This window comes from Merops nubicus, unplaced genomic scaffold (genome assembly GCF_000691845.1).
Source record: "Merops nubicus isolate BGI_N331 unplaced genomic scaffold, ASM69184v1 scaffold23395, whole genome shotgun sequence".
Taxonomy (NCBI): domain Eukaryota; kingdom Metazoa; phylum Chordata; class Aves; order Coraciiformes; family Meropidae; genus Merops; species Merops nubicus.
In genome coordinates this window covers 5,655-32,671 of record NW_008611932.1, presented here as the reverse complement: position 1 = coordinate 32,671, position 27,017 = coordinate 5,655, and the positions used below count along the sequence as shown (strand labels likewise).

The window sequence follows — 27,017 nt, the reverse complement described above, 5'->3', positions numbered from 1 at the left end:
TTACTCTGCCATTACATGTCTGACGTTATTGGCATATAACACTGGATTTTTTCTTTCTTCTTCTGAAGGAATATACACTGGTAGAAACTGCATATAGAGAACCGAATTAAATCAAGAATACTTAATATTTTAAACAATTTCTTTTACAGCACTTTGGTCAAAAATCTATAGAGTTTGTTGCTATTTACAAGACTATATTAACAAAGGGTCTATTAAAAAAAATAAAAACAGAACTCTTACATGCTTAAGGGTGCATCATACTTCAAGAAATTCTTGTGGCAGTGACTCTACCCATTTCTTACCTCATGAAATCCAAGTAGAGTTTTATCTTTCCTTCATACGTGGGACCAGGAATTTCTTAATCACTTAAAAGGATTAGTGTTTTCTTGCACAAGCTTTTATCTTAAGCCCTGTATTGTTCAGCTCTTTTCAGGTAACCAAGAAAAGCACCTACTACGTGCACATTGTTCTATAGCTTAATATTAAGAATTCAAATTCTCAGGACATCAGGTATTTAGTGTTCCCCCTGCACATTTTGAAATCATATATGACTTAATGTACATCAGAAGTGCTTTTATCTTCTATTGCTGGAAGTTTTGAAAAGTTTCTCCTTCAGACTGGACACTAGTTATAAACACTCAATTGAAATAAAAATTCTAAAATGCAGATGGCCACAGAATCACAGAACAGTTGAGGCTGGAAGGGGAAAATTAAGTCAGAACTGCTGGAGCCCTGCAACAGAAAGGCAGTTTTCACAATGGGATGGTCTATATTAAAATATTTTCCAGTTTTGGTCTGGTTTTGTTTATTGAATATAATGTAAGCCCCGATACCATAGCAAATCTCACCTATAAAAACCCTCAAACCATCCCATTTCTGCTAAGCAACTAACTTCTCAGAAGGAGCAAGGAGAGATTACTCCGATTCCCACCTCTGCTCAGAACTAGACAGACAATTCCCTCAGTAGTGCAATGCAGTGAGAATTTATGTACTAAGTGAACACAATGTTCATAATCTTGTGGAAAGCTTCTGAAGTAGAAACTGCTGTAATAGTTATATTTCATGTAAATACCTACAGGTATTACAAAATGGGAATTACGATCCAGAAATTTCACCCTGGTCTTTACAAAAGAAAATAACTGGAAAATATAAAAAGTTTACTACTTAAGCAAATACTTCTCAGTAACTTTAAACTCAGCTGTATTTTCAGAATCACATAATAGTGCAATCAGCAGTACCCAAAATGTTGTCATTAGATGTTTTGTCCATTTCTTAGCAGTATTCAGTGATGGCCAAATCTTAATTTTAGGTTTTTCTTATATGCATCACTGCAACTGAAAATATGACTCCTGACTTGAAGGTTTATAAGAAGGTAAACCAGCCTGATGTGATATAATAGACAAAAGGACAAATAGTGTGATGCTAACAGAGACAGAAAGATTGTTCCTTCAACTTCAAGCCCCATTCTACTTCTCTGAGCTGAAAACTGATAGAGTCATTCATCCAAACACAAGACAAGTTTGAATATGAGGCAGTTTCAGAGGTGTTCTACATGTCTGTGCTTAACTGTACAGAAATAGCACAAATCATTTCAGCACTGCTAACAAAATTAAGAGGAACTCTCAGCGGCTGCAGACCATGATGGACGTATGAACAACGGAGCTGGCAGGCCAGCAAAACAAACTGACAAGAGCCAAAACAAACTGTGTGCAAACTATCATATAGTCTTTCCTCTTTACAAGACTGGTTGCATGCCCATTCCAAGTACAGGATGGATAGGTCAGCATTATAAAATCCACATAGATGCTTGCTTCTATATACACACTGGATGGCATATATGGTATGCCAGAATATATATTATATGCAGAGAAGCCCAGACTAACAAACTTAAGATCCTGATTGCTGGTTATTAGTCATTACTAGCTATCATTTAATAAAAAACATACTGTGGTTGTATACTTTTGCTGCACATCTCCGAGTTTTTGGATCTTCAGGAATAATTCTAGTGTCAAGGCTGGCTGGTATCAGCCAGTAGCACTGTGCTCATGGAACAAAGCAGGAATAAAAGCCAACACATTTTTGAGACGAGGAAACAACTCTTTTTTTCTCCCCCTTTACATTCCTAAATCTCCTGCACTTCCTTACAAAAACAGTCAAGAAATAGCTCTCAAGTATTCTGCCTCATACTTGTGAGCGGCCTTGCAAACAGTTCTGCTCCTCAACCCTCTGCCAGCTCCTGCTTTAGTATGGAGTATTTCAGGAGGTCACTAGCTGCCTTTTTTTTTTTTTAAGATGACTGAAGATCATAAATTGTCCTTATGCAAGATCTGTATCAGTGACAGAAACTCAGCATCTGCTAGCAGCTGCTGCTTCAAAAAAAAGAGTCAAGAAAGCTCACCAGTATTTACTTCTGAGTGAAAGAACCCATTTTACTTGCCTAGGGCAGAAAACCACGTTCCTGAGATAGAGTAAAAATCTTGCCAATAAGCTGGTTTCTCTTATCCCCGGGTGAGTCCCCAGCTGCTCCCTGGCACTTCTACCAAAAGCAGGTCGGTATTTTGGATATAAGATATCTTAAATTTTATCTGCTTATAGTATTAATAGATGAAAACGTGCAACTAAAGTGGTAACACAAACCACAACTTTCTACAACAGATACAACTGTTCATGTTTTGTGCACTCATTTTTTGAGAAGAACTTATTTAAGTGAAATGTAAGCAAACACAGAGCATAGCAATGATAAATACTGTGACTGGCATACATTATTTTACAGTAGTAACATGTGGATGTAAATATGTAATAATAATTCTTACAAGTTTACTCTGCCATCACTTCCAGAGATAAATAGTTCCTTCATTGTTAAAAAAACAAAAGAATTGCAGAACACCTGTCAAATATCCAACACCTTTAAAATACTGTTCTCCATAGAACTTTAACTACTCTCTGTAAAATGCGTAAGGTCAACAATTTAAAGGAAAGGTTTGAATTGTTTTTGGATTTTCACTGCAATAGTCTTTAGTGTTAGGATCACAAAACTAAGTTAAGAATACACACAGATTTTGTGTTTTCCGATTTCACATTCTGAACAGTGCAGCCTAACCAAAAAAATCAGCTAGACATATATAGCAACCTATCAGGCCTGTAAGAAACCACCTCCAATGATTTTTCTCTAGATGACAGCTAGTACATCAGCATCCATACATTTGGATATCTAACACACATAGTATACTAGCTGAAGACCAATCATGCCATTAAAAGACAAGAAATTTGTTCACAAAAGGCTCTTTAAACAGAGTCAGAAATCTATCTACTCAATTTAAATGAATAAGAAAGTAAAGTCTTAAGTCAAGTGGAAAACTGCATGTTGTTATTCCAGTTTTAGGATACATTTTCAGAAACAAAAGCCATTTGTCTAAAACAGAAGTAGTATTTTAACCTGTTTTTACAGACTGTATTAAAATACAAGGTACTAATACAAACTTTTATTGCAGAATTAAGTACAATATTATGAATTCTGATACTGCCTAGAATATACTGGTTGGGGTTTTTTTTTTTACTGACCTCAATTTCCACAGAATTGTGAAACTGACACAAAGTAAGCCACAGAATTTTTAACCTAAAAGGGGGGGGGAAAAAAGGAAAAGGAGGGAGGAAAAAAATTACATGTAATGAAACAGTAGTACATTAAGCTCCAAAGTCTTCAAGTGACATTACTACTTGTAGGTATGATCACGTTCATATATAAAATTAACAGAAAAGGTCTTTGAGAGCACTTCTACACATTGTATTCTTTAAGGTAGAACAAAAGCAATTTAACCTGAAGCTACATCTTAAAAGATACCCAAAAGCAGGAAGACAAGCAGCACACAGGTACTAAAACATACAGTAAGATATGACTTATGCATAGTGTGTAAAGAAAGAGTAAGTCTGTTTCAGGAGAATGCTGTATTCAGCTTGCAGTTGGCCACATTAATTATAACCACTAAGATTTTATCTTTGCCTTTGGTTTGGAATCAAAGTTCATCATATTTCAGAAGTCTGTTAATAAAATGCAGTATGTGTGTTTTAGTAGCCTAAGACAGAAGATGATGGAATAAACTTGACATTAGGAAGCAGTAAGATTCAAATCCAGGAAAGGATTTCGTAAAGTTGAATTAGAAAGCAGAGTCAGTAGCCATGTTTTAGATAGTATCTAAGCAGTTACAGCAGTCACTGTGAGGGCAGGGTTGATCAAAATCCTCTTAGGTAGATAAAGTGCCATTCCTAGAAGCAACATTTACTACATTACTCATTTTGCTAAACACTCATTCAGTACTTCAACACAGTTTTTCCTTACTTTCTTTCCTACTGAACTTCCAACACATCTAAGCAAAGAAAAGGAGCAAGAACCACACTGAAACTTAAATGATTTGAAATTTATATCACTGACAGGAAATGTGAAAGTCTGGTTTCTAGGTCTTTGCCCAAGAGCATTGAAGAAACCCAATACATTACAAATAAACTTCCTGCCAGCTCTCTGTAATCCTCAAAGATTAAACCTTAAATTTTAACTATCAGTTTAAAAAACTGATAGAAACTATATCTAACTCGAGTTCTATGCAGAAAAAATGCAATGTATGCTATAGTCAGCCTTTGTTTTTAAGTTAGTCGGCTGATCTGCTCTGAATACTGTCAAACTAGTACAGATATGACTTCCTGCAAGTGGAAAAAAGTTTATAGCTTCCATGTGACAGTTCTCCAATCCATTTTATAGACTACAACAACTCTGAAGAAACAGACTACTCCTGCATACATCAATATTTCCAGAGTAAGTTTTGGTTAACACTGTGACAGAAAGAGACATTTGCTGAGTAAGTGAAGACTGCATCAGTCCTAACTGTACTTTCTGCTAAGAACTCAGAAATACATTTTAGGTTACTCAGGAGAATTAATCCTAATTAAGTAAAACTGTAATTTAAACTGACCCGGTGAATTTACCTAACATCACAGGGAGGTTGGATTAGATGATCTCTAGGGTCCCTTCCAGCGTATGCCATTCTATAACACTACTTAGAGGTTCAAAATTTCTGCATTTGATCTTCATATAAATATTCTAGAAATTCAACTCCAACATGAAAATAATGCTAAAAAAAGATTTATTTTTTCTAAACGAGCAAGAACTGCTTCATTTAGTATTCTACATACATGAATTTGCTAAGGAACCTCTAGAATAATATTGTTTAAAAAAAAAATAATCAAAGTTACATTCAGGCAAGGTAATGGAAAAGTAACTCCAAATTCCCAGTGGATTGGCTATTTCCATGGGACTAGACCAATTTCAACCAATAGCCATACAGGTTATACATGGAAACACACCAAACTGATTTGTAAGCAATAAAATATATAAAGCAGAAGCAAATTGGTTTACTTCAGGTACTTGACTAAAAAAAAAAAAAATAAATTTTGAAATAAAACCCTAAAATCTATTCTGCAAACCAGCAAAATTATAGCAGCAGAATGACACTGTTTATACCTCGATTTCTCTAACTCTATATTATAATAATTTGGGAATAATAGATAAAAGGCAGATTAGTCCCAAAGAATACTCCAGTAACAAGCAATTACTATTTGACTATATATGCCTATAAGACATGTAAATAAGTAAAGAAGGAAAAAAAAAAAGCAGGATATAAGCAAGAAACCACTTACGCTCCTGGCCCTTGCCATGTCCATGTGATTGTATCCTAAGAAAAGAAGCATGACAGCTGCAATTAATTATTGTACTTTAAACTTTTCTTACATTATAGACATCGTAATAATGACTAAAAGTTTTCATAGAAACTTCAGTGCCCTCTTTCCAGAAGTTTACCTCCAGTAGAACTGAGCCCACCTTTTATGGATCTAGAAAATACCCAGTAATCCACCTGTTAAACACTCAAAACCTATATTCATAAATATTTGCAGATCCAGGGATTCTCCAAACGCCATCAGCCTTGGAAAAGAAGATTATTTACTGTAATCTGATGTTCCTCAATACACATAGTCCATCTGTATTCTCCTAAGCCACCCTGCTTTCCAGGGTGTCCTGCCCCTTCACTTGGACCTCCCAGCAATAGATATGAATGGTTTGTAACACTTCTGAAGAGTTTGGGACCTGTGGAGATGACTGAAAGGAAGTCTGCTAACTGACATGACGCAGTAGGACAAGTAAGACTATGTCTTACCTCAAAAAAGTATTCTTCCAGTTGCCTTTACCCACAGGCAACATACATCCACCTGCCTGACCCAGTAATCAAGGTACGTTACGAGACATCTAAACCCACCACTTTACTTTCAGGGAAGACCAGCAGCACTTGATGGCTGAGATGAACAGTGTGTAAAACACTAACAGCAGAGAGAGCAGTGAAGGAAGTGAAAAAGATGCAAACAGCAAAATGGGAGCAGAGATCTGGAAATGGGTATGTAATAGGTGAAAAGGAATATGACAGTACAGATCATCCCATTTTTAACTGTAAAACTAAGAAACAGCGTAGGAATAAACTGTAATACTTGGAGATGAGATTTAAGCATCGAATCAAAAAAGTAAAAATCAGTTCCAAGACACTGTTCTGACCAACTGGAGAAAAAAAAAAAACATACAAGAAGTAAAACATACAAGAAGAAAAAACAATGTGCAAGAACTAACAGAAAGGAAGAACTAACAAGAGGACTTGGTAAATTCAGGGTTCTAAAAGACCAGATCACAAAGGTATTTGTATCTAATGAAAATGTTCTAGTTCAGTTCTATGCTACCATCAAAAAACATTTTAGAGCATTTAGGTGAACACACGTGCCATGAATCAAGTCAAACTCATGTTTTTATTGCCGTTTACAGCAAAAGGCTGCCACAAGCAAAAAAAGAAAGCAACACATCCATAAGAGGTGAAAAGTGTGATTCATGATAGATTAGCACCTTGGATTAAGGTCAATAGATCATGAAGGACTAATAAAAATTTAAATCTTGGCTTTCAATAGCTATTTAAAATCAAACCTGGTATGATGAAGGACAACTCTATCTCTAGCAGCCAACATAGGTGCGTGAAAATAGACTTGTAATGATCTTGTAGAATTTCATGCCTATAGTTTACTGTTAAATGGCTTCTGGCAATTTTGATGTCTCTGATAATACTGCAAGTAAACATGTAATGGGGTTTGCTTTTCCCACAGGAAGCTTTCATTTAACAAACCCTGACCACTGCAATGTAGCTAGCTGATAGTTTCTCTAATCAGAGACTAGATCTGCCAAAGAGCAGCACACACGCAGCTCAGCTCTCTGAACTGTAGCACTACAGGAGACAAAAAAGTGAACTCTATGAAGGCCCCTTGCCTGGGCAATGGATCACTCAACAGCAAATAGGTATTTTCAGAAGCCAGCCATTGTGCTGGCTAGCTGGCAAGACAAACACAAATATGCCACATATCTTGCCAACAATCCCATGAGAAACTCCAATGTGAACGTTGAGAATGTTGTTCCCCTTGAGAACATCAGGATGGAGGACGGATGATGGCTGCAAATGCTATGTAATGGTGTGGTAAACATGACTCAGGTCTGCAGTTTTGTAGGAGACTCCAGACAATATATCCAATATTCTTATGATAAAAACAGCAAGCAGAGGATGGTGAGTGGTATTTTCCATACCTAGTTTAGATAACTACCAGCTTATGCTCATGGACAACATTCACTTTGATCGCATCTGAATACACTTTGAAACACTTGTTTCTAGGTAACAAATTCTTTGGATTGTGTGGAAGTACATCTTCCATATCATTTGTATTAGACACAAGAAAGATACTGAGAGTGATGCCAACAGAACAGCAGAATGGCCGGGGTTTTACATGCTCAGTCAACCCTGATACATCAAAGCTGCAGAAGAGATGCTGCCAGACCTCTGATCAAAGAGCACAGTTATCTGTAGAAGACACTGGGAAATAAAAATATATTTTAAATGTCTCCATGATATTTAAATAGGTATACAGCCTTTCATAATTACCATCATGCTGACAAAAAATTCAAATTAAGGAAAAGCTGTATATACAAAGGAAATTAGCATTATAAGGAATTGCAAAAAGGACTGCTGTAAAACCTATGGATGGAGACATCAGGGCATTTAGTTTAATGTAAGTAATAGCTGTAAAGCATCCAATAGGCAAAATACTACCAAACTAGATAAAAAGAAGCAAATTCTGAATTTCAGGTCTACACAACATTTTAAGCCTTACAATTTCTTTCTGCTCATGCATCAAAGGAGCAACCCACTAACATATCCCTCCTAAAGAAACGCTGATACAGGACCAGAAGCATCATTTACTGCTAACAGTCACAAGCCTGAAGAAGAAAGGTATTCAGGGGGGCAACTCTAACTGGAAAGTGTGCTTCATGGCAACCAAAATTAGCTTTATTTGCTAGAAAAGAAAATTATCACTTTTGTCATATGTTTCAGTCCATTGCAGAACAGTAGTGCTTTCCCTAATTCTTTAATAGAGTTCAAGGCAATAAATATGAAAAGAGTGCACACACCTCCTACATTCACCCCAGACTGCTCTTGAAAAACCTCCCAGAACAGTCAGGTGCACTCAAGTCCAAGACTGCTCTCATCTGCACTGTGGAGCTCAGAGCTCTGAAGGCAGTTCAGAGAAGACAGGTCAAGTTTAAAGCAGTGGGGTGGCTGCACACAATGTGTACCTGGAATTCACCGGCTAAGCCATGATCTCTTAAGAAATTCCTTTCTAAATCTAAAATTATAATATGCAGTGATCAAACAAGACAACAAATAGGAAGCAAGAGACAAGGTTTGCTAGAAATGCTGTCTTAGTCTATGAAAAACAATGTTCTCTCCCTACTCTGTTCTTACTTGCTACCTAGCCTCGAACTGCATCCTAACCAAAATAAACCTCACCTTCACCTATCACATCAGACTCCTCCTTCCTCCTCTCATTTTATCTCCCCTGCAACTCTTCTGCTGTCCCCAAGCTAATCTAAAAATCAAATAGTAATAGCAATTATCCCCCCGCCCATTAATGTTCAGTGGAAGCAGACCTCAGGAAGTTAAACTTCTCCTTAAGGCACTTAAAACGAAATGTTTTACAGCAATCAAAAGTAGTAGGAAAAAGTAAAATCCAATATATGGATTCAGGCCAACTCTGATGGATATCTATATAAATATTCACAGTTTCTTTTATGACATTTTGCAGTAATTTTAAAAAATTACAAACATTTTCCTTAGTTTATATTGATCTACTTCAATGCAAAAAGCTCAATTTCTGTTAACAGAATATCAGGAATATTTCACATTAGTTTACAAACTTTGCATATTGGGTAATACAGGAAATAAAGACATCTCAGTATGAAAATGGATTTTTGAAGATATTTGCAAATTAACATTTGATAACTTTATATTGTTATAAATAAGTTTAATATTAAACAAAAGTAACATCATATATTAAACACGACCTAAGGCAGGCATATATTTGCAATTTAATCTGGCAGCACAATAAAAGTTTAAAAACATTTTTAGTAAAGAATACTTCTTCCTGAAGATAAAACCATTATGTAATGAAGAACCCCAGGCAGCCTGCTACAGTACACTTAACACTGCGAGAGTAACAGGATGCTGCTGTCACAGCACCCACAAAGATCATTTTGTGTTTGTTACTACAAACTAGTTGATTGTCATCACATGTCATCTAAGTCAAGAGCAAAAGATGGTCTATGTATATTAATTTTGCTTAGGTTCTTTTCATTTGTAATAAACCATATGTTTTATATCAACCTGTAAATTAACAGAAAGAGCAATGGATGGAAACATAAAACATAAGTACTTGGGTACCAAGAGGAGAAAAAATCCTTCCTTAGATCAAGGGGTTGTTAATGGACTAGTCAAAGACATGACATGAGATCTTCTGATGTGACATGCATCAGCAAAGAGCAAAAGTAGTCCCCGTTTACTTTTGACACTCCTCCCACCCTCCCATAAATAGCTTCACTTTTAGAGGGGAACAGACTGGACCTGAGAACAGCCCTAGAGGGCTCAACAAGAAGCTTCAAGTACAATAACTATCAAAGTTCATTGGGAAACATCTTTTAATTAACCAAGGACTGCAGACAGACAGAATCCTGGGTGCAGTAGGACAGGAAAGTATCTACAGAAACTATTATGGATACAGAAAGTATCTACAATAATATATATTAAAAAATCCCTCTTCTCCACTTTCCAGTAGGACTGATCTTGAAGTAGATGACGTGAGCTTCGTCTTAATTTGTTAGCCTATATCTTCACAAGCATTTGTAAAATTTTTTTTGATACTGTAAATAAACAGCATAATTTACATTTTACCTGAATCTGGTTTATATTGAAGGACTACTCCAAACTAGCTAGTGTCTAGCATTCCTCAGCCAAGTGCACAGTGAATATAAAACATGAACAAGACACCTTCTAAAGGCACTGAGGTCCTCAACATGCTATTCTGTTATCATTTAGCTAGTTGCATTAATTTGCAACTAACACTCCCACAGGCAGGAGGTGCAGAAGGACCTTCCAGGGATAAATGTCATGAAGAAAACTCTGCAGCACACACTGCAGTTGAAGGGAGCACCTGGGAACACAAATCCTAGACAGAAACTGGCATTTGTCTTGTCATTTGTATAGCACTTCTTGTAACAACCTCAATAACCTTCAGAGCACTGTTTAAGAGTATCTATTAAAAGCAGAAACATTGAAATTGTCTTAACTAAGCCTGTTTATATTGCTAGAGGCTTAAGGAATACATACCTAGCCAATAAGCGTTTATGAATGGTTTTCCAAATTTGTAAACCTAATTACCTAAGCTGAAAGATTACAGAAGTGCACCGTATTTCCAAGCACACCGCAAGCCGAACTTACCAGTTTGTTTGGATAACGTAAAACCACTGGCTGTACAGGAACTCCAGGGATAAATGCTCCTAGAAGGCACATACGAGACAATTACTTTACAGAGCATTTTGAGACAAAAGGAATTTACTGCGGCAAAGAAAAAAATATACAATTAACGGGCTGATATGCATAGGAATTAGTTGATAGTAAAAAAGTATGATCTGAAAGTAGCCTCAGAAGTAATCTACAAAGCAAGCACTAGAGAAGACAATGTATAACCCAACTTTTCAGCAGATTAATAATTATGAATGCTTACTTATATCCTCTAAGTTATCCTCTACCACTTACATAAATTGTCATGTATACAGTCAAAGTCCAGTACCAAATTCAGCTTGATAAATAATTTTTTTAAACGTGTGTGCAAGATAGTTAAGTCAATATATTCCCTTTGGTCAATAGTATTTTTTGGTGAAGAATCTAAGCTTTCTTAAGCAAAAGAAGTTTTCTATTTTTAGCTGAGCAACACTGATCTATAGGAAATTTATCATTTCTGAAATAACAGAATTAATGTAACATCTGCAGCTATGGAAGATTTTGTTGTTATAAAGTATTGAAATAGAGCTATTGTAAGAAAGTATTGCTTTATTTCATGTGAAAATTACAGTTCTGATGAAAAACTAGCAAAGATCTAAGTGTCATTTGCTAATCATTTTCTTGGTTTCTTGCACAAAGATTGGGTAAGCATGAGAACTGTTGCTCAAGACTTCTCTATTAATTATTTTCATGAGAAAAAGATGTTTACAGACAGCTTCACTCAAACTTATTTACAGCAATTTACTAAATTCTGCCTAATATTTTCATTAAGGACTGAATGACAGAAGTATACTGTATTTTTACCATTACATTTTCATTACAGAATAATTGCTCAGATGTAAAAGAAGTAATTGATAATGGAATATAAAAAAATCTTTAAATGAAGGTTGTCTGCATGGGATCCTGTGGAGATTTGGTTCTTGTCCCAGTGGTACTTTCTATTCAGTTTGCAAGAACAGCCTAAGCAAATTTTGAAAGAATCCAAGATGACAAAATCTTAGTGGTGGATGACAACACCACCATTTAAACAAAACTAGACTAGCACAGCCTGGACCACTAGCTTGCACAAACACAAACCCAGAAACCTGTGCAGTAAGAGCAAGGAGTGTATGCCACATGAGTAGAATGGGGAAAGGCCTCCTGAAAGCTGTTATTTGAACAGAGACCTACAGTCATTGGGTATGTGAGGTATCTTGAGGCAAAGGATTTCTGGGAAGCTGGATGGATGCAGAAGCAGATTTCAGTAGGAAAAGAGAGACAGTCAAGAGGCAAACAGCAGCATGTACTAGGCCAGAGGAGAGGAAGACAGAACAAGGATTTGATGTAGAAAGAACCTGGTGCCTGGAATGTCTATGGCGCAGAGGGAGGGCAGGAAATGAGTTTAATGAAGGGTTCAGGCTGGTTTTCAAAGCATGGCCAGGACTCAGACAGAGAGGGAGAGTAAAGAACCGAAGTGGATGTTCTCCTAACCACCACTCATCCACCTAAGAAAAAGGTAAAGAGGCCAGAGTGGAGGAAGAAAAGCTTTTTGAATGTTTGTTGAGGAGACTACACTGAGATTCCTTCAGCCAAGTAAATTAGTGCAAGGAATCACAACACTGACTCACTGCATGATATTCTATATTCTGCTAGCAATACTTAAGTTGTAAGCAACACAAAATATCAGGCACAAGGTAAGACCAGAAACCTAGGAAGAATCAAAAAAACACATTCACAATTGCCTCACTCACTGCAGCCTTCTCATTCACCATCTCCCTACCTACATCATAAAGGCACGTTTACATTAAACATCACTGGTTCTCTGCAGTATTGGTATTTCTCCCTATTGCAGCTGCAGTTCACAGCTGCACCAATGTTCAGTGCTATACCCTCTACTAATTTCACAAGCTGAAAGGGTGATACTAAGTGAAAAGAGCTTAAAATGTGGAATTCAAATAAAAAAAAGAAACTGTAAAAAATGACTGCCTCTGTAGCTGTGCTATACTGCCAAGATTCTTGTGCCTTCTTCACACTAATGGAATTTGGAGGAGTTTGAAAGGAATCAACCACATACAACTCAGCAACAAATGCTGCAGCAGCCTGAAATAGATGTACACTGGTATCTTAAGCTGTATAGTGTATCTAAATGCTGCATGACAGTCCCAAAATAGGAAAGGAAGGGGGGAGAGACCACAAACAAAAACACAGTAAGAAATCTTAGCTTCTCCAGCTCATATGCATTTCAGAAGCCAAAGAAGAAATCTCAATCATCTAAAATGTTTTGCTCAACAGTTGAATTACAATCCTTTTGCAGCATCAGAACATCTCTATTCAATTCCACTCTACTGCAAGATTTTTTAAATCAACTTCTGCAACAGCAAGCAAATTACAATGCAAGTGGTATTCCTTAAAATGAAGATACAAGAACAATCTGCAGGGAACAGAGAAATGAGCATCATACCTACCAGGCTTGAATGTAATTAGACAGGATCGGTTTGTGCAAGTGCCCTCTGGGAATATCATTATCTTGAAGTAAAAAAAAAAAAGTTGACTTTTAAGAATTACTTCAATGTGGATTTATTTATAAACACATCTTTTCAAAGCTAACATTAACTGATAACAGTAAAAAAGATGTTTTCAGGGAAAAACAGCTCAGTTTTAATTAAAAAATTGTGCATGATAAGGAAGTTCAGTAAAGTTCTGTCTTAATAATAAGAATATTTTTCTTTAACAGAATTTACCTCTTTTTTTGACATCAGATAATACTTCTATTTGAGTAGAGTTTGTAGCAACCAGAAACACTTATGAGTACAAGAGAATTTTCATAAAAGGTGTTGGTCCTGGTAAAAACAGCACGTTCTGTCTTGCACCAAAACAAAATTCCTGCTCACAAGCTACCTGCTTACAGGCTACAAAGATTATTTTCTTTTTGCATTTATTACTTGGCATGTGCACAGATGTCAGAATGATTAAAGGCTGAAAATATCTAAACAGAATTCAAACAAGGCAAAAAATGCTCAAGTTGAACCAAGTTTAGAAGAAGAGCTTAGACTGAAAAAAAAAGTTTTGGACAGCAAAAAGCAAAGAACTGCTGAAATTTTGTTGAGTTACAGAACAAGACACTTAAAGGAAATACACACACATGGGGACAAAGCAATGGACTAGAATAAACTACTAGTTTTATTGTCAACTCTGGTACTAGCTTGCTAGATATGCTGAAATTCACTTCAGGTCTGCAACTCAATTTCTTCATCTGTAAGCAATATTTACTTTTAAAAGTGCTTTGAAATCTATTGAAAGTCACGATGTGAAAGCTACGTATGACCCTTCTGTCATATTGTTATATTTATGTTTCAGTAGTCCCATATGCAGATCTAACCAGAGTAGTAGTAATATTGCCATGAAAGACATTGTATCTTAATTTTAAAAATTCACAAGAAGGCAGCTTCAGATTGTCAAAATAATCACATGCTTCCAGAAAACTGAGACCTTAGGTAGTCACCCCTTCCTTCCCATTACTCTCTTCCAAGGCACATTATAAATAGTCACACTTCAAGTGCAGAAAAACCCGAGCCACTTATTTTAGCAATGTTTTCATCATGGGATCCAGTAGAGCTGCACTCTGGTTATTGGAATACCTGAATTGCTTGGGCCATTTTGATCAGTATCACATCTCCAACAGTATCAAAATCTTGAGAAGAGCAATAACACGGAATACTCCCCCCAGCTGTTCTGCTGAGCACCTCATTATTTCCTTCTTAGAGGACTTTCTAAATCTGCTGTGGTCTGTCCATTTAGTCTCACTTAACAGAGCCATCTCCCCATGTACTCACCCAGGCTCCCTCTGAAACATGCTGCAGTTGAACACTAGGGTTTTGTACCGATAAGAATCTTACTTACGTTATATCTTCTAGAAAGAGGAGATGGAAATCCCATCACCCCCCAAACCAACTAAAGCATCCCATAAGGAAAAAAGTAAACTAGGTATCGAAAGCCTGGAAATGCCAAACACCACCAGTCACACAGCAGCAGCATACAGTACCTGTGGCCATTTACCATCAGACAGAGCACGCCTCTTGATCTCTTCCACAGTCTTCCTGCGAGAATCCTGGTCTGACCGAGACACAAACACTGGGCGGATGTATCTGATTAGAGCTGAACAGGGAGAGAACAAAGACAAGCAAACCACCCTTTATTTCACCTTCGTTTGAAAATGACTTCCCTCCTTCAGTAGTCCTCTGGAAACAAATAGTGGTACAAGCACATATACTTTATTACATTGCAAACTTAAACACTCGGCTGAATTATTGCAGTTTTACTGAAATATTAATTTCTGTGAGGAAAACCATTTCCACAGTTCTGGCACTCTGTACTTGTTCAATTTTTATCAGACCAACACATACATATCACAATTTAAAATATGACTGTACCCATTGTACAGTTTTCTGCAGAAAAGCAGCTATGGCTGACTACAGGCCACTTCCTCCCATCACCAAAAAAAAATAATTAAAAAAAATCATAAAATCTACAGCCATCCCCAGGCTCTCAAAGTAGAAGGAACCTCCCTATGCAAGAGCTTCCAAAAGACATCCTGCAGGTCAAACTGCCACTGTCTTCACAGCTTTTGGCTTCTACAATGGTTCAGCTTCACTGAAGGTACACCAAAGATATTCCCTATACAGATTATGTTATCTTTCCTGGGGAATCAGCACCATCAGAAGAAAAATCACACTTATTTTCTGAACTACCTGTTTGCCTATTTCTCATACTAGATGAATCAGATCTCCCTGGCTCAGTGGGAAATCTTATACAGAGCCAGACACAAAATAAGCATGAGCAAGAATCAGAAATCAATCCACACTATCCTCTCCACGCATGTCTGTCACAGGGACACTGATGCCCACTTACAAAATAAGGAGCATACACAATTCTTTCGCGGCATCAAGAAGCACTACAGGAGAAGCATCTTCAAATATAGTACTTCATTCTTTTATTCAAGCAGGTTGTCTTCAAATACCTTTTTTTATCTCTTTTGTAGCTTGAAATCTTATTTGCAGGTTCAAGAGTCACTAAATTATTAACTATTCTATTTGCCTAAAATACAAATATAAAATACAGTTTTTGTATTTCCAGCCACTGTGAGATGAGTTCGCTGACACTAGTTGTATAATCTTTTGTCAAGGATAGACGTGCTGCATTAACGGATCAGCTGGTACTTAAAGTGTGAAGCATAAACAAGCAGTGTAAGGAGTTACAGTCCTGTGCTCAGCAAAAGCTGCTGGTTCTGGTGTTACTCCAACATTTTAGCCAGCAACTCACAGTTCTGTGGAACTAACCCAAAACATTTAGCTAGCCTCTGAAATACTGTCTTTATCCCACAAGGTGCTGAAGCTTAAAAGACTTCATCATCAGAGAAAAGTTACCATATTATTCCACTTTTTCCTACATGCCTATTCAGACAATATTCAAAGAATAATGCTTGCTAGGGGAGCAAAGAGCATCTTGGGCCAACCGCTGTGGGAAGGTTAAAAAAAAAATTTTAAAAAATCCAAAACAAACCCTGAAACATACGTACACTATATATATATATATATATATAAACAAACAAAAAACATAACAAGCAATTAAAAAAAAATGCCAAGGAAATCATACTTGGTTTTATTCTTACTGATGCTAGCCCTAAGATTCCCCTATTGCTGGAAATTACTATTCTGTAGTAAAACCAACATTATCAAGCAAAAGGAACCAAAAGAGACCCAAACATCCTCAGCCGTCACCCTGAAGTTTCTTTTCCATTAGGCCCAAATAATGGAACTCAGGCTACTTCAGGCCAAGGAACAAACAAGATTCCAGACCTACAAGACTCTTATCTGCGGATAAGCTGCACGCAGGGTCTTCTTTGTGACACATGAAATTAAGCAAGCAGATATAATTTACTTAAGGCAGTATGACAGAAGCATATGACTATAGCAAGCTTACCAATTTTGAGTCTAACCACTAATGTACTCCACAACTGAAAACTGGACAGACTGGCAGTGTTAACATGGGAGCTTTACTGTTACAACCCTGCAAAAGCAAGCTACTACAGAGTTACAGAGCTCCGCAATAACACACTGCAAGTTACCTTACAAACGGACACCACCACAAACAGCAACACACCCGCATGCAAAGAAAAACTATGTAAGACAAAACAATTGAAATATTGGTTTCCAATGGACTTGTCCTGCCTGTTGAATTATATGATACACAATGGGCTACAAGTAAGTTCATTTCTTTTCTCTTGGTTCAGACACTGTTTTCATGCAACTTGCAGAACTCAGAATCTTTTCAAGTATTGACTTTCTTTCAAATGTGTGTGAAGCCATCACTAGTTCAACCCACCATACCAAATCTTAGCCTAATAGACAGAGTGATCGTATTAAGTTTTACTTCCTTAGGGATCAGCCTAAAAAAATTGACAGAATTCTTGGTTTAACATTAAAGAGCAACCTAAGATCCCATAAGATACCAAGCACCAGGCCCTTAGTGTCTAAGTCCAACAATTTTAAGCAAAATTGAAACTCTCAGTCATCAGTAAGAAGCTGAAAGCACACACCAAGGGAAGGCTAGCTCTGCATTTGCCTTTCCTTATATACGCTTTTCATAACCACTTTGAAAAACAGAGCACAAGGCTACAAAGATCTTTACTCTTGCCATGTATTTTCAAGTTCAGTAAACAGGAATATGAAAATTCAAAGGCTGTACCAAGTACATCTGTGCAAGCAGCAGTCAGGAGCAGGGCCAAGGGTCTGTAAAGACAAGCTGAGACACACACCAAATGGGCAAGAAGAGACTGCAGTCAGCAGTCAAGCTGAACCATAGGGAAGCCTGGAGACAGTACTGCAAGGTAGTATGAGGTAAGGAACAGGCAGGACCAGAGCAAAGTCAGGGCAGGAGAAAAAAGCAGGTTGTATGAACATGCTTCAGACAGCTGGCATACTGGGCAGCTAAAGGGAAGTAGCAGAACTGTGCAATATTCTTAATAAACAGAACATAAATCTTAACCTTCTCTGTGCACCAATTTAACTGTCCAAGATCAGCTGTAACAAGGTAGTGAAAACCTCAGCTCAAGTACTCAGAGATGCTGGAAGATTTGCTTGCACATCTCTCCCTCCATTAAAACCATCCTTAAATTACAAACTATAGTGGGTGATGGCAGAGAATCCCTCAGCTCTCAAAACTGACCTTATTCCAACTTTTTCTTCTAGCACTTCAGTCCTACTTAACGCAGTCACTCTTGTTCTCAATTCCAACTCATTAGAAGTGATCCTAACACAGGTGACACACACTGTACTCTGCCTTCTTAGGCAGATGTCTGCAGTTTAACCAGTACTGCCAGTAACCCATCAAAACCTCTGCCTTGCAGGGCAGCCAGAATGCCACAGATATGCGAACCAACAGGAAGCTGCTCTAGCACCAAACAGCCTTTTTCGAAAAAGCCTGCAAAAATTGAGTATTGCTTTAATTAATTGCAGGGTGGCAGCTCCAACTGATTTCAGAACCATAACTCCCATGCAATCATTTCAAGCACCAGCTGATGCAGAAGCAAAAAACAGTTCCTTTCCAATGAGCTGAACACATACAACTGGCATCAATGAGCTTCTCAGGATAACAGGACTAAAAAAAAAAAAAGTATTTCACTGCTCTATTTCCAGGCAACTGTGGGTAAGAAAACCTTGTTTCAAATCAAGACATGAAGTGCTATTTAACATACAATAGAAGGAAGCATTGTAACAAACCATTCAAATTATGCTTGGCAGTTACAACCATATGATAGACAAAGCTGTACTGACAGCATCACCACTGGTCTCCAAGGCGTCAGAGAAGACAAAAAGCAATGGAGTGACAGCATGGCACTAAATACTGTTCTTCTAAAATACACACATTTTTGAGTAGGCAGTTACACTTTCACCACTGTAGAAACAGCATCAGAGTGACAGATCGGCTGCAAAAGTAGAGAATACTGAAACTGAGGCTCTCATTTGGCCTATCCCCCAAACAACACAAAATCCCCTCACGAATGCTCCTCTGATACACTAAGATGGCAGCCAGGACAACTGGCTCTGTTTGCAATTTACACGGAGGTAGGCCATGTAATACAGCTAGCTTTGCAGTGGGATATTTACAGTATTTATGCTTTGTTTTTAACTACTATAAGAAAAAAATACAAATTATTTTTCTAAGAGCAGTGGCCCTCTTGTGCATTCTGTATTTAGGGTTTACAAAACATGAAGGGTTAGTGTTTAAGAGCTGCCTTACTCAAATGAACATGCTCACAAAGTTCTAAACTCTGATCTTTTCCAATGAGGTAATATCTAATATGAAAACTGCTCTTTTCTGAAAAGAAGATATCTACAGGGGGCTCTGAAGTCTTCCGAAGGGTATGGGAAAAAAGCCATTAAGTTTCCAAAATAAAATGGCTTCCTGTGTATATGGAGAGAGACTTGAACGGAGAAACAACCCTCAAATCCACACACAATAAATACACTAAGTAATATCAATGCACAAAACTTAAGTCAACCAAAATTAGGATCTTTTCCTCTTAGAGCTATATTGTGCTTACAGAAATCACGTTATTGTAGTCACAGTACTCTACATGAGACCTGTAAAATTAGTGATAGTCCCTCAGTAAAGCAACAAACATACACAGATGTACAAGTTTTTGACTCAAGCCTGAACCAAGCACTAAAGCTAAATACACATAGAGAACAACCCCCGAGTTTGCCTAGTAGATGGACCACCCGACCAAACGGACACCAAGTATTCCTGGCATGGAGGCAGTGCTAACCAGAAAGTTCTCCTCCCTTTTCCAAAGAGAAAGGCAGGAAACGTGCAGTCTGTAGGATAAGGACAGGTCAGTAGTGGGAGGTAAATAATCAGTGTTCCCTTTACCTTTAACTGAAGTAAATGCTGTAGTATTTGGGTTGGTCTTTCAAAATGTGATCTATTTCCTTTAAGAACTTCTTGAGGAACAAAGACCCTTTTCAGATCACAAAGATTGCTGTTTGCTCTCACACCTGCAATACCTGTATATTGTAGCTTTCTACTGCCAGTCTAAAAAGTATTTTATGAAGGCAGTTGTTTTAGTTTGCACTTTCTGTATATACTGTAGTTTGTAACTTCCATAGATGATATTTACTGGGATGCCTTAAAAAAAACTGATTGCAGTTTGGGCATTCCAGCAGCAATTTAAATGAGAAATGAATACACGGTTAGAAATTAAATGCATAAGCTTGGCAATTACTTCAAGATGCTCCTCAGAATTGGGGAGCTCATTTGTGCACTCAAGGCAGGCTACAATGCCAACACTGCATAAGATGTTGGCATTCATGCTGGTGACCCTAACAGTTTTTAAGCTGCTGATTTACAGCATATGAAGAGAAGAAATCTGTGATGCCTTCAATGTTACAGCACGGTTTTGCAAAAGCAGTTTAAGGACTGTTTTGATGAATCTCAGAAATATTTAAACATGAGAAGCCCATTTAAGAACTTTGGGTCTACCACACTTCTCTTCCTTGTAGGCTTAGAAAAGTGGGGGAGAAACGATTAGAGTGGAGGACAGGAGGATCAGGTTGCATAACAGAGCTGATGAGTAAATAGTTTGGCATCTTTTAAGCCCCAAGATAAAGACACACTGAGCTACCACAGCACAAATTTCCCACTGAATTACTTATTTCTTGTCTTTTAGTCATGTTCAAGAAGGGCCTATAAAGCACTTTTAAAAGATAAACTTTAAGACAAAAAATTGTAAGTTTACTAGATGTGGAAAAATGCTCACAACAGAACTGATAGTTTTACAGCACAGTATGAACCTCCCTTTTTCTATAGCTCTACTATATTCTGCCAAGTACAAATGACCTCCTTTCCTTCTATAAACTCAAGCTGACATGTCCCCCCATTCATTTCACAGGTAACAACTTCCTCCTTTTCAGAGGGTGTGGTTACAGGTGTTTATATGTTGCTTATTAAAAGTTTAAATTACCTTATCATTTTAAATTTACTTTTTAAAAGTTCAGACCACAAAAGATGTCTGAATCAAAAAAGTTCTCTAACAAAATCCTCACCAATCATATTTAATGACATATCCCTTCTTCTTATTGAAGTATTTCTGCAGTAGCAGTGATCACTTTAACAATGAAAAATACCTTTAATCCTGGTTACTTTACCAAACAAAAATAAGGCAGTGAGGTGTAACTATCTAGAATTCATGCAACAAGCTTGCCCTGACTTGAAGTGGGGTCCAGTACACAAAATAGAAAAGTTTAAGGACCTGTGACAATGAATGAACTGATCTAATTTCTTCAGCCAAAGCGAGGTGCAACAGATTCCTAGATGTCACCTTTCCTGAGCTGCACACTCAACACTAAAGTGGTCCAGTGAACTTCACATCTCCAATATACCAAAACTCTGGAAAGCCATCATGCAGAAATACAGGCCCTTCTTCAGCATTGTGGTGGTGGGCTCCATGCGTTCTGACACTCTCTACATTCAGGCACTGACTTTTTTGATAACCACTGAAATCTCACTTACATTTGGGCAAGTAGTTCTTCCCAAGAGTTTGTTAACCTACTGTGTGCACCAAGCAGGTAATTTTGTTGATTACTGATTACTAACTGAACAGATCATAACTCTTCTGCCAGAGCAAAAGAGCATTTTTTAATTTGTTTTTACTTTCTTCCTTTTTTTTCCTAAAAGAAGGAAGTTGTCTGAATGAGTCACAAGACCTAAGTTTGCTTCCGAACAGGACTTTGTGGTCCAGGAGAGCTTCCTTCAAGTTAGAAAGCAATAATATAATGATATACAAACAAATTTATAGAATATTTCCAACCTCATAAAGAACAGGCTTTTAATCAAACAGACCTATAAGTGGATCAAAAGCTTAATATTCCAGAAGTGGTAAACTAAGGGTACAATAACACAGGCAGCTGCTCCAGAAACCTATTAAAACACTTTCAGAACCAATCTTGGTAACTAGTTAGCAATGAGATCTTTTTGTGCCTGCTAAAGCACCTGATCCCTCTGGTACACAACTTACAATGTCCTGATAAACACTGTTATCAAATCAAAAAGTTACCTTATTTAATCATATTTGGATATTCTGGATGAAGATCTACTTTTCACCCAAAATCCCTATGTTTGGAAATTATCTTTAAATTTTCTTTGTTGCTTCATGTTTTACATGTTGAACTCTGCTCATAGAGTTAAATTAATATACCATATTCAAAACTTCCCAGAAGATTTTGAAAGGCCATTAACAAGACTCTCTTAATTAAGAGATAGCAAGGTTAGGATTATTAATACCTGGCTCCAAAACCTCACTGGAGATGCTACAACAAAATTGCAAGATTTACAAAACTGCAGAACACAAAACCCAATTCTGATCTGTCTGGAATAAATACTAGATGAATGTCTACAGTGTTGACAATTCACCATGCAATCCAAGAAAAACATGACCACCTTTTCACAGATAGCACAAGAAAAATAACTAGTGCTCCAATAACATGAAATACGTTTTTGTGTGTATGTAGAGAAGCGTAAATAACATTGAAATTAAAATACTAGAACAAAGGAGGAGAGGATAGCCAATGTTGTCTGCTTCACAGAAAAGCTCTTTCAAGCATTAAAAAAAGAAAAAAAAAAATCACTACTTCATTCCACTGCAAAGTTTTCCATAAATTTTAAGCCAAACTAATCAATACAGCCATTACTTACATCTCCATTAAGGTCCATCTACTTTAATAGCACAAACTGCTGTAATTAATGTTGCTCATACAAAATATTCCTCTAAAAACCAAAAAGGTTTTTTAACTCTGGATCTCAGTTCTGACCTTTGACATGTCTCATTTCTGTGGCATTTTTCTGAACACTTAACAAGGGACTACATAATTTTTGTGGCAGCATGAGATAAAGTGAATGCAGTCATACAGGACAAAATACTCATTTACTTGACTGCAATGCACATTCCAGTAATGTTCTATCAAATCACTATATGTACTTTACTGAGTTTTGTTTTGCTGTAACTGTTTTTGCTCACAGATGAACAAAATAATGAATCTTCTTTAAAATTCATTGTAGTAAGTCTAGACTTTCAATTGAACATTTTAAAAGTTACTTTAAATTAGGCATATAGGAAATCGTTTAAACTACTCAATATGCATTATTTGTGCTACTTTGAGTCTAACTATAATCTTCACATCCCTACAGATTCTGCTCAGGCTTTCCCACTAGTCCCCACTGACCCTCTTATATGAGATAGTTATGCAGCTATTCAAGCATCCTGTCAAACTTCATTCTGCCATTTCACCACATTTCAGTAACAGGACATGGCCTGGAGTTACCTCATCTAGTCTGGGTCCTCCAAACAGTCCAGCTGCAAATAAAGGCAAGCTCCACATGGACTACTTTATTTTGCTAAGCTAGCAATTATTACACAGTCAACTGAGTCAGCTGAGAAGATAAATCTGCCCTTGCATCTATGGCTGGAATGCTCCTAAAGCCCAAGTTGGGCTGGATGCACCTACACTGTAGAGTATCAATATACAGTCCCACAATAGCATCTTCCTTCAGTACTGAACAACGGAGTTCAACTTTTTGTTTTCAAACGATGCTTGTTTGTATATATTTGCTTTTAAAAACACATGCCTACAACCCTTTTTGTCCAAAGCACCCCTACACTTTTACACAGATTCTTCACTGCCACAAACTTTTATTAAACTCTATTAGTCAGATATTCAATGAAATTGAGATACAGCTACAATTCTGGCCTGAACTTTACCTGACACAGAGGCCTTCATACCAAGACATTACCTACGTGAAGCTTCCAGATGTAGCCACTCACCATTTTCGACCATGTCTCAGCTTCTGTTTTGGAACATACCCTTAAAACCACCTTGTCCAATGAAATTCTAGGAGGATGTCAACACCAACAGCTTGATTCTGCTTAGTTGTAAAGAAACTCAAAACTTCTGTTAAGATTTTTAAACCTAAGAGTCCTTACCGAAGGCCAAAGTAAAAACTTTTGTCCTTCTAATGCTATTCTTAAAATCTACACAAGATACAGGAAGATTCTTTGAACTCTACTAGTTCCTAGATACAACATTGTGGATTTCTCAAAAATGCTTCCACACAGACTCTGGTTAGAAGCCTTCAAGCTTACACATTCTTTAGGCACAATTGCACCAAAAATCACAGGTGTCACACGCAAGCCATTGTGAGCATCTACGCTGACAGTTCCAAAGACCGCACGCAAACAGTACCGGCTTGGGCGTCGGCACGTCTTACAGCTAAATCCAAGTGCACAACAATCTGCCCTTGCTCAGCTCTCACACCCTGCCTGAAACAAACTTCCCGATGCATGAAGAATTAGCAGCACTCCCTCAAGGCAGGGCATCATTCATTGCAGACAACATTCCTGAAACATACTTCTGAGATGGCACCCCAACTCACACCAAGAAAGAAGTTTTGGTGGACTTTATAGCCTTACCCTTTGCTTCTATAGCCCCATGGTAACCTGCTTTTGTTTTGTGCTGTCTTAAAATGTTGCAATTTAATTGCAAATTTGACCACCAGCTCTGTAGGATTGTTTTTGCTTTGCACAACTATTCAACTTTGGAAAAAGGTAAAAAAAAAAAAAAAACACAAAATCCCCCGTTTTTTCTATTGACATTCAAAGCAGTAAAAAAAGAAAACAAAAAAAAAATCTCACCACATATTACAGCAAAATTTTCTTTGTGTTTCAGGCCTTCTCATACACAACCAGTGAACTTCCTAAGTAATCATTTTTCATTTTCTTAAATAATTAAGTAAATAGCTACTTACTTCCCCAAACAGGAATATCTTTGCTTTCAGCTTTCATCACAATGGAAGCAAAGGTCATAGTTACTGGAATGGCATCGAAGTAGGAAGAATGGGGAGCCACAGTTAGTATTGCTGCTTCTGCTGGCAACGCCTGTCTGCCTTTCACATTTATCCAGTGGAATCCGCCAGCGAGCCACATCATTCTCATGATTGCCTTCAGCAAAATATCCACTATCCTGTAAAGAGTTGAGAAAACAGTCATACTGCCACGGAAGTACCTTAAAAGGATTAAAAGAAAAAAACTTTACAGAAAAACTTTGTAAGCATGACAAAATTACAGATAAGACATGATGCTTAAACAGCAGGAACACTGGAGACACCTTTTGTTTTCCCTTTCTCAGCAGACATAACACCACTTTCAGGTAAGATGCCATTCAATTTCATTTCATGCCTGAATATTAAGGTTTTCTAATCACAGAAAGATTGGCATTTATTTTATCACTACATGAATTTTGATTCAGACTATGACTACTGAGTTTCTTCTATATAATGTCTAATAGTGCTTCCTAATAACACCAAAAAAGCTCTAATAAACTGAGTCCTGAAATATGCTATTAGGATATTGCTAAAATGCAACAACCCTGATTCTTTGGTTCGAGTTTTCCCAAACAAAGCAGTGGAGAAAGGTAGAGCAGAGATTCTCAAACATGGGGTTGGCTACAGAGCACATCTGGGAGCTTTAGAAACGTCTTACTTTCTTCCCTTTTCCCCAACTCCTCCAAAAGTGTTTTGGTTTTGTTTGGCTTTTTTGTTTTGTTTTTCTTTTTTTTTTTCTGGTGTTTTGTTGGCTTAGTTTTTAAACAGTCTGACAGTCCTGAAAAGAGAAACATTTACTTCGAACCAACAGAGTACAAACACCACAAATCATTATATTCACAGGGACAGGAGGGTGGAGGGCAGAGCAACACTGGAAAATGTCTAAAACAGGGGAGGAACAAGCTAAAAAGCTTCAAGGTAACTGTATGCAGGGCTTAAGGTAATCCATTAGGCTTTTGTAATGATATCATTACAAATGAAATGTGAAGCGGCATGCCTCTGTGGTTCTCAACCTCCTTCCCTCCTGTGATGCAAAATACAGTTTCCCTCATGCTAGTGCCAGCTCCTAATTTTAAAGTTCTCCAGGGAAGAGGTGAGATTCTCTTCCTTTCTTGCTCCTCAAACAGCAGTTTGCATGGATGGGTGAATGCTGCCTTACATTCTACATTAATTAGCACTCCAATATCAAAGCAAGTACAGACTCATCAATAGGCACCAAAGCATGGTGCAAGCCCCCAGTGAATCAACTGAAGTTTAGTCAGTTCCTTAGAGGATAGCAAACTATGGGGTGAAGCAGTTTAAAGCAACAATTTAGAATATCACATCTGGGCACATTCCATAGCATCAATCTTCACAACAAGAAGTTGACATTATGGGAATAATTGAAATCAAAGGATGTCACAACGAAGCTGCACACTACATCCTCAATAAAGAGAGGAGTCCAGAGATGATCTGTTATTTTCCCTGTAATTCTTTGGTTACCTGGTAAATAAAGTAGTTGAGGTATTTTTAGTTTTCCAACTGAGGAAAGCGTTTAAAAATTTATTTTTATACTTTTAAGAGAAACGCAGGTCTGTGGGACAGACATCAAGTATTTTCAACCTTCTTTATTTCAAGCTGTTGAACTAAGTAATGATTCTCTCAGTAGTTCCCCACACCAATGACTCACTTTCGCCACCAGGAGAGAGGCTTTTCAGGCTCTTGCTCATCAGATCCCATTGAAGCAATGAATGCAAAAGGCCAGGCCAGCAACATCATAAAAGCAGCAAAAAAGAGTCGGATAGGAAACAGAGTCAAGGTCATGAAGGCAATCTGCAAAACCCAAAACAAATGCATTATTCTAACATACATCTTGGACTGAAAAAGTCAACAATTCCTAGAAAGTTTTCTGAAATCTTAACTTAAAAATATCTAGTGTTAAAAACAGCAGAATATGCTTCAGTTGAAAACAAATAATTGTGGTGTATGTATAACAATTTTGTATTCACCAATCTTAATCATAGCTGAAACACAGCATGCTCTTTAAAGCTAATGCAGCATTCACTTTCCACACTGCTTCAGCCCCTGTGTTTGTCAGGAAACACATCCGCATGCTCTCCTCCCTTTCTGCAGCCTCACATTAAGTAAATATTTAGCCTGGGTTTG

General features: G+C 37.4%; 1 protein-coding gene across 1 annotated transcript; it reads right to left on the bottom strand.

Moving 5' to 3' along the window:
* On the bottom strand, positions 1 to 27,017 carry LPCAT1 (lysophosphatidylcholine acyltransferase 1). The gene is made up of 9 exons (XM_008941398.1): positions 27,009 to 27,017; positions 26,542 to 26,684; positions 24,798 to 25,012; positions 14,983 to 15,095; positions 13,406 to 13,466; positions 10,899 to 10,957; positions 5,689 to 5,723; positions 3,562 to 3,616; positions 1 to 87 (listed from the first exon to the last, which is right to left on the bottom strand). Exons 2-9 carry the CDS (start codon positions 26,673 to 26,675, stop codon positions 1 to 3), a joined length of 759 nt encoding a protein of 252 aa, XP_008939646.1. The 5' UTR covers positions 26,676 to 26,684; positions 27,009 to 27,017.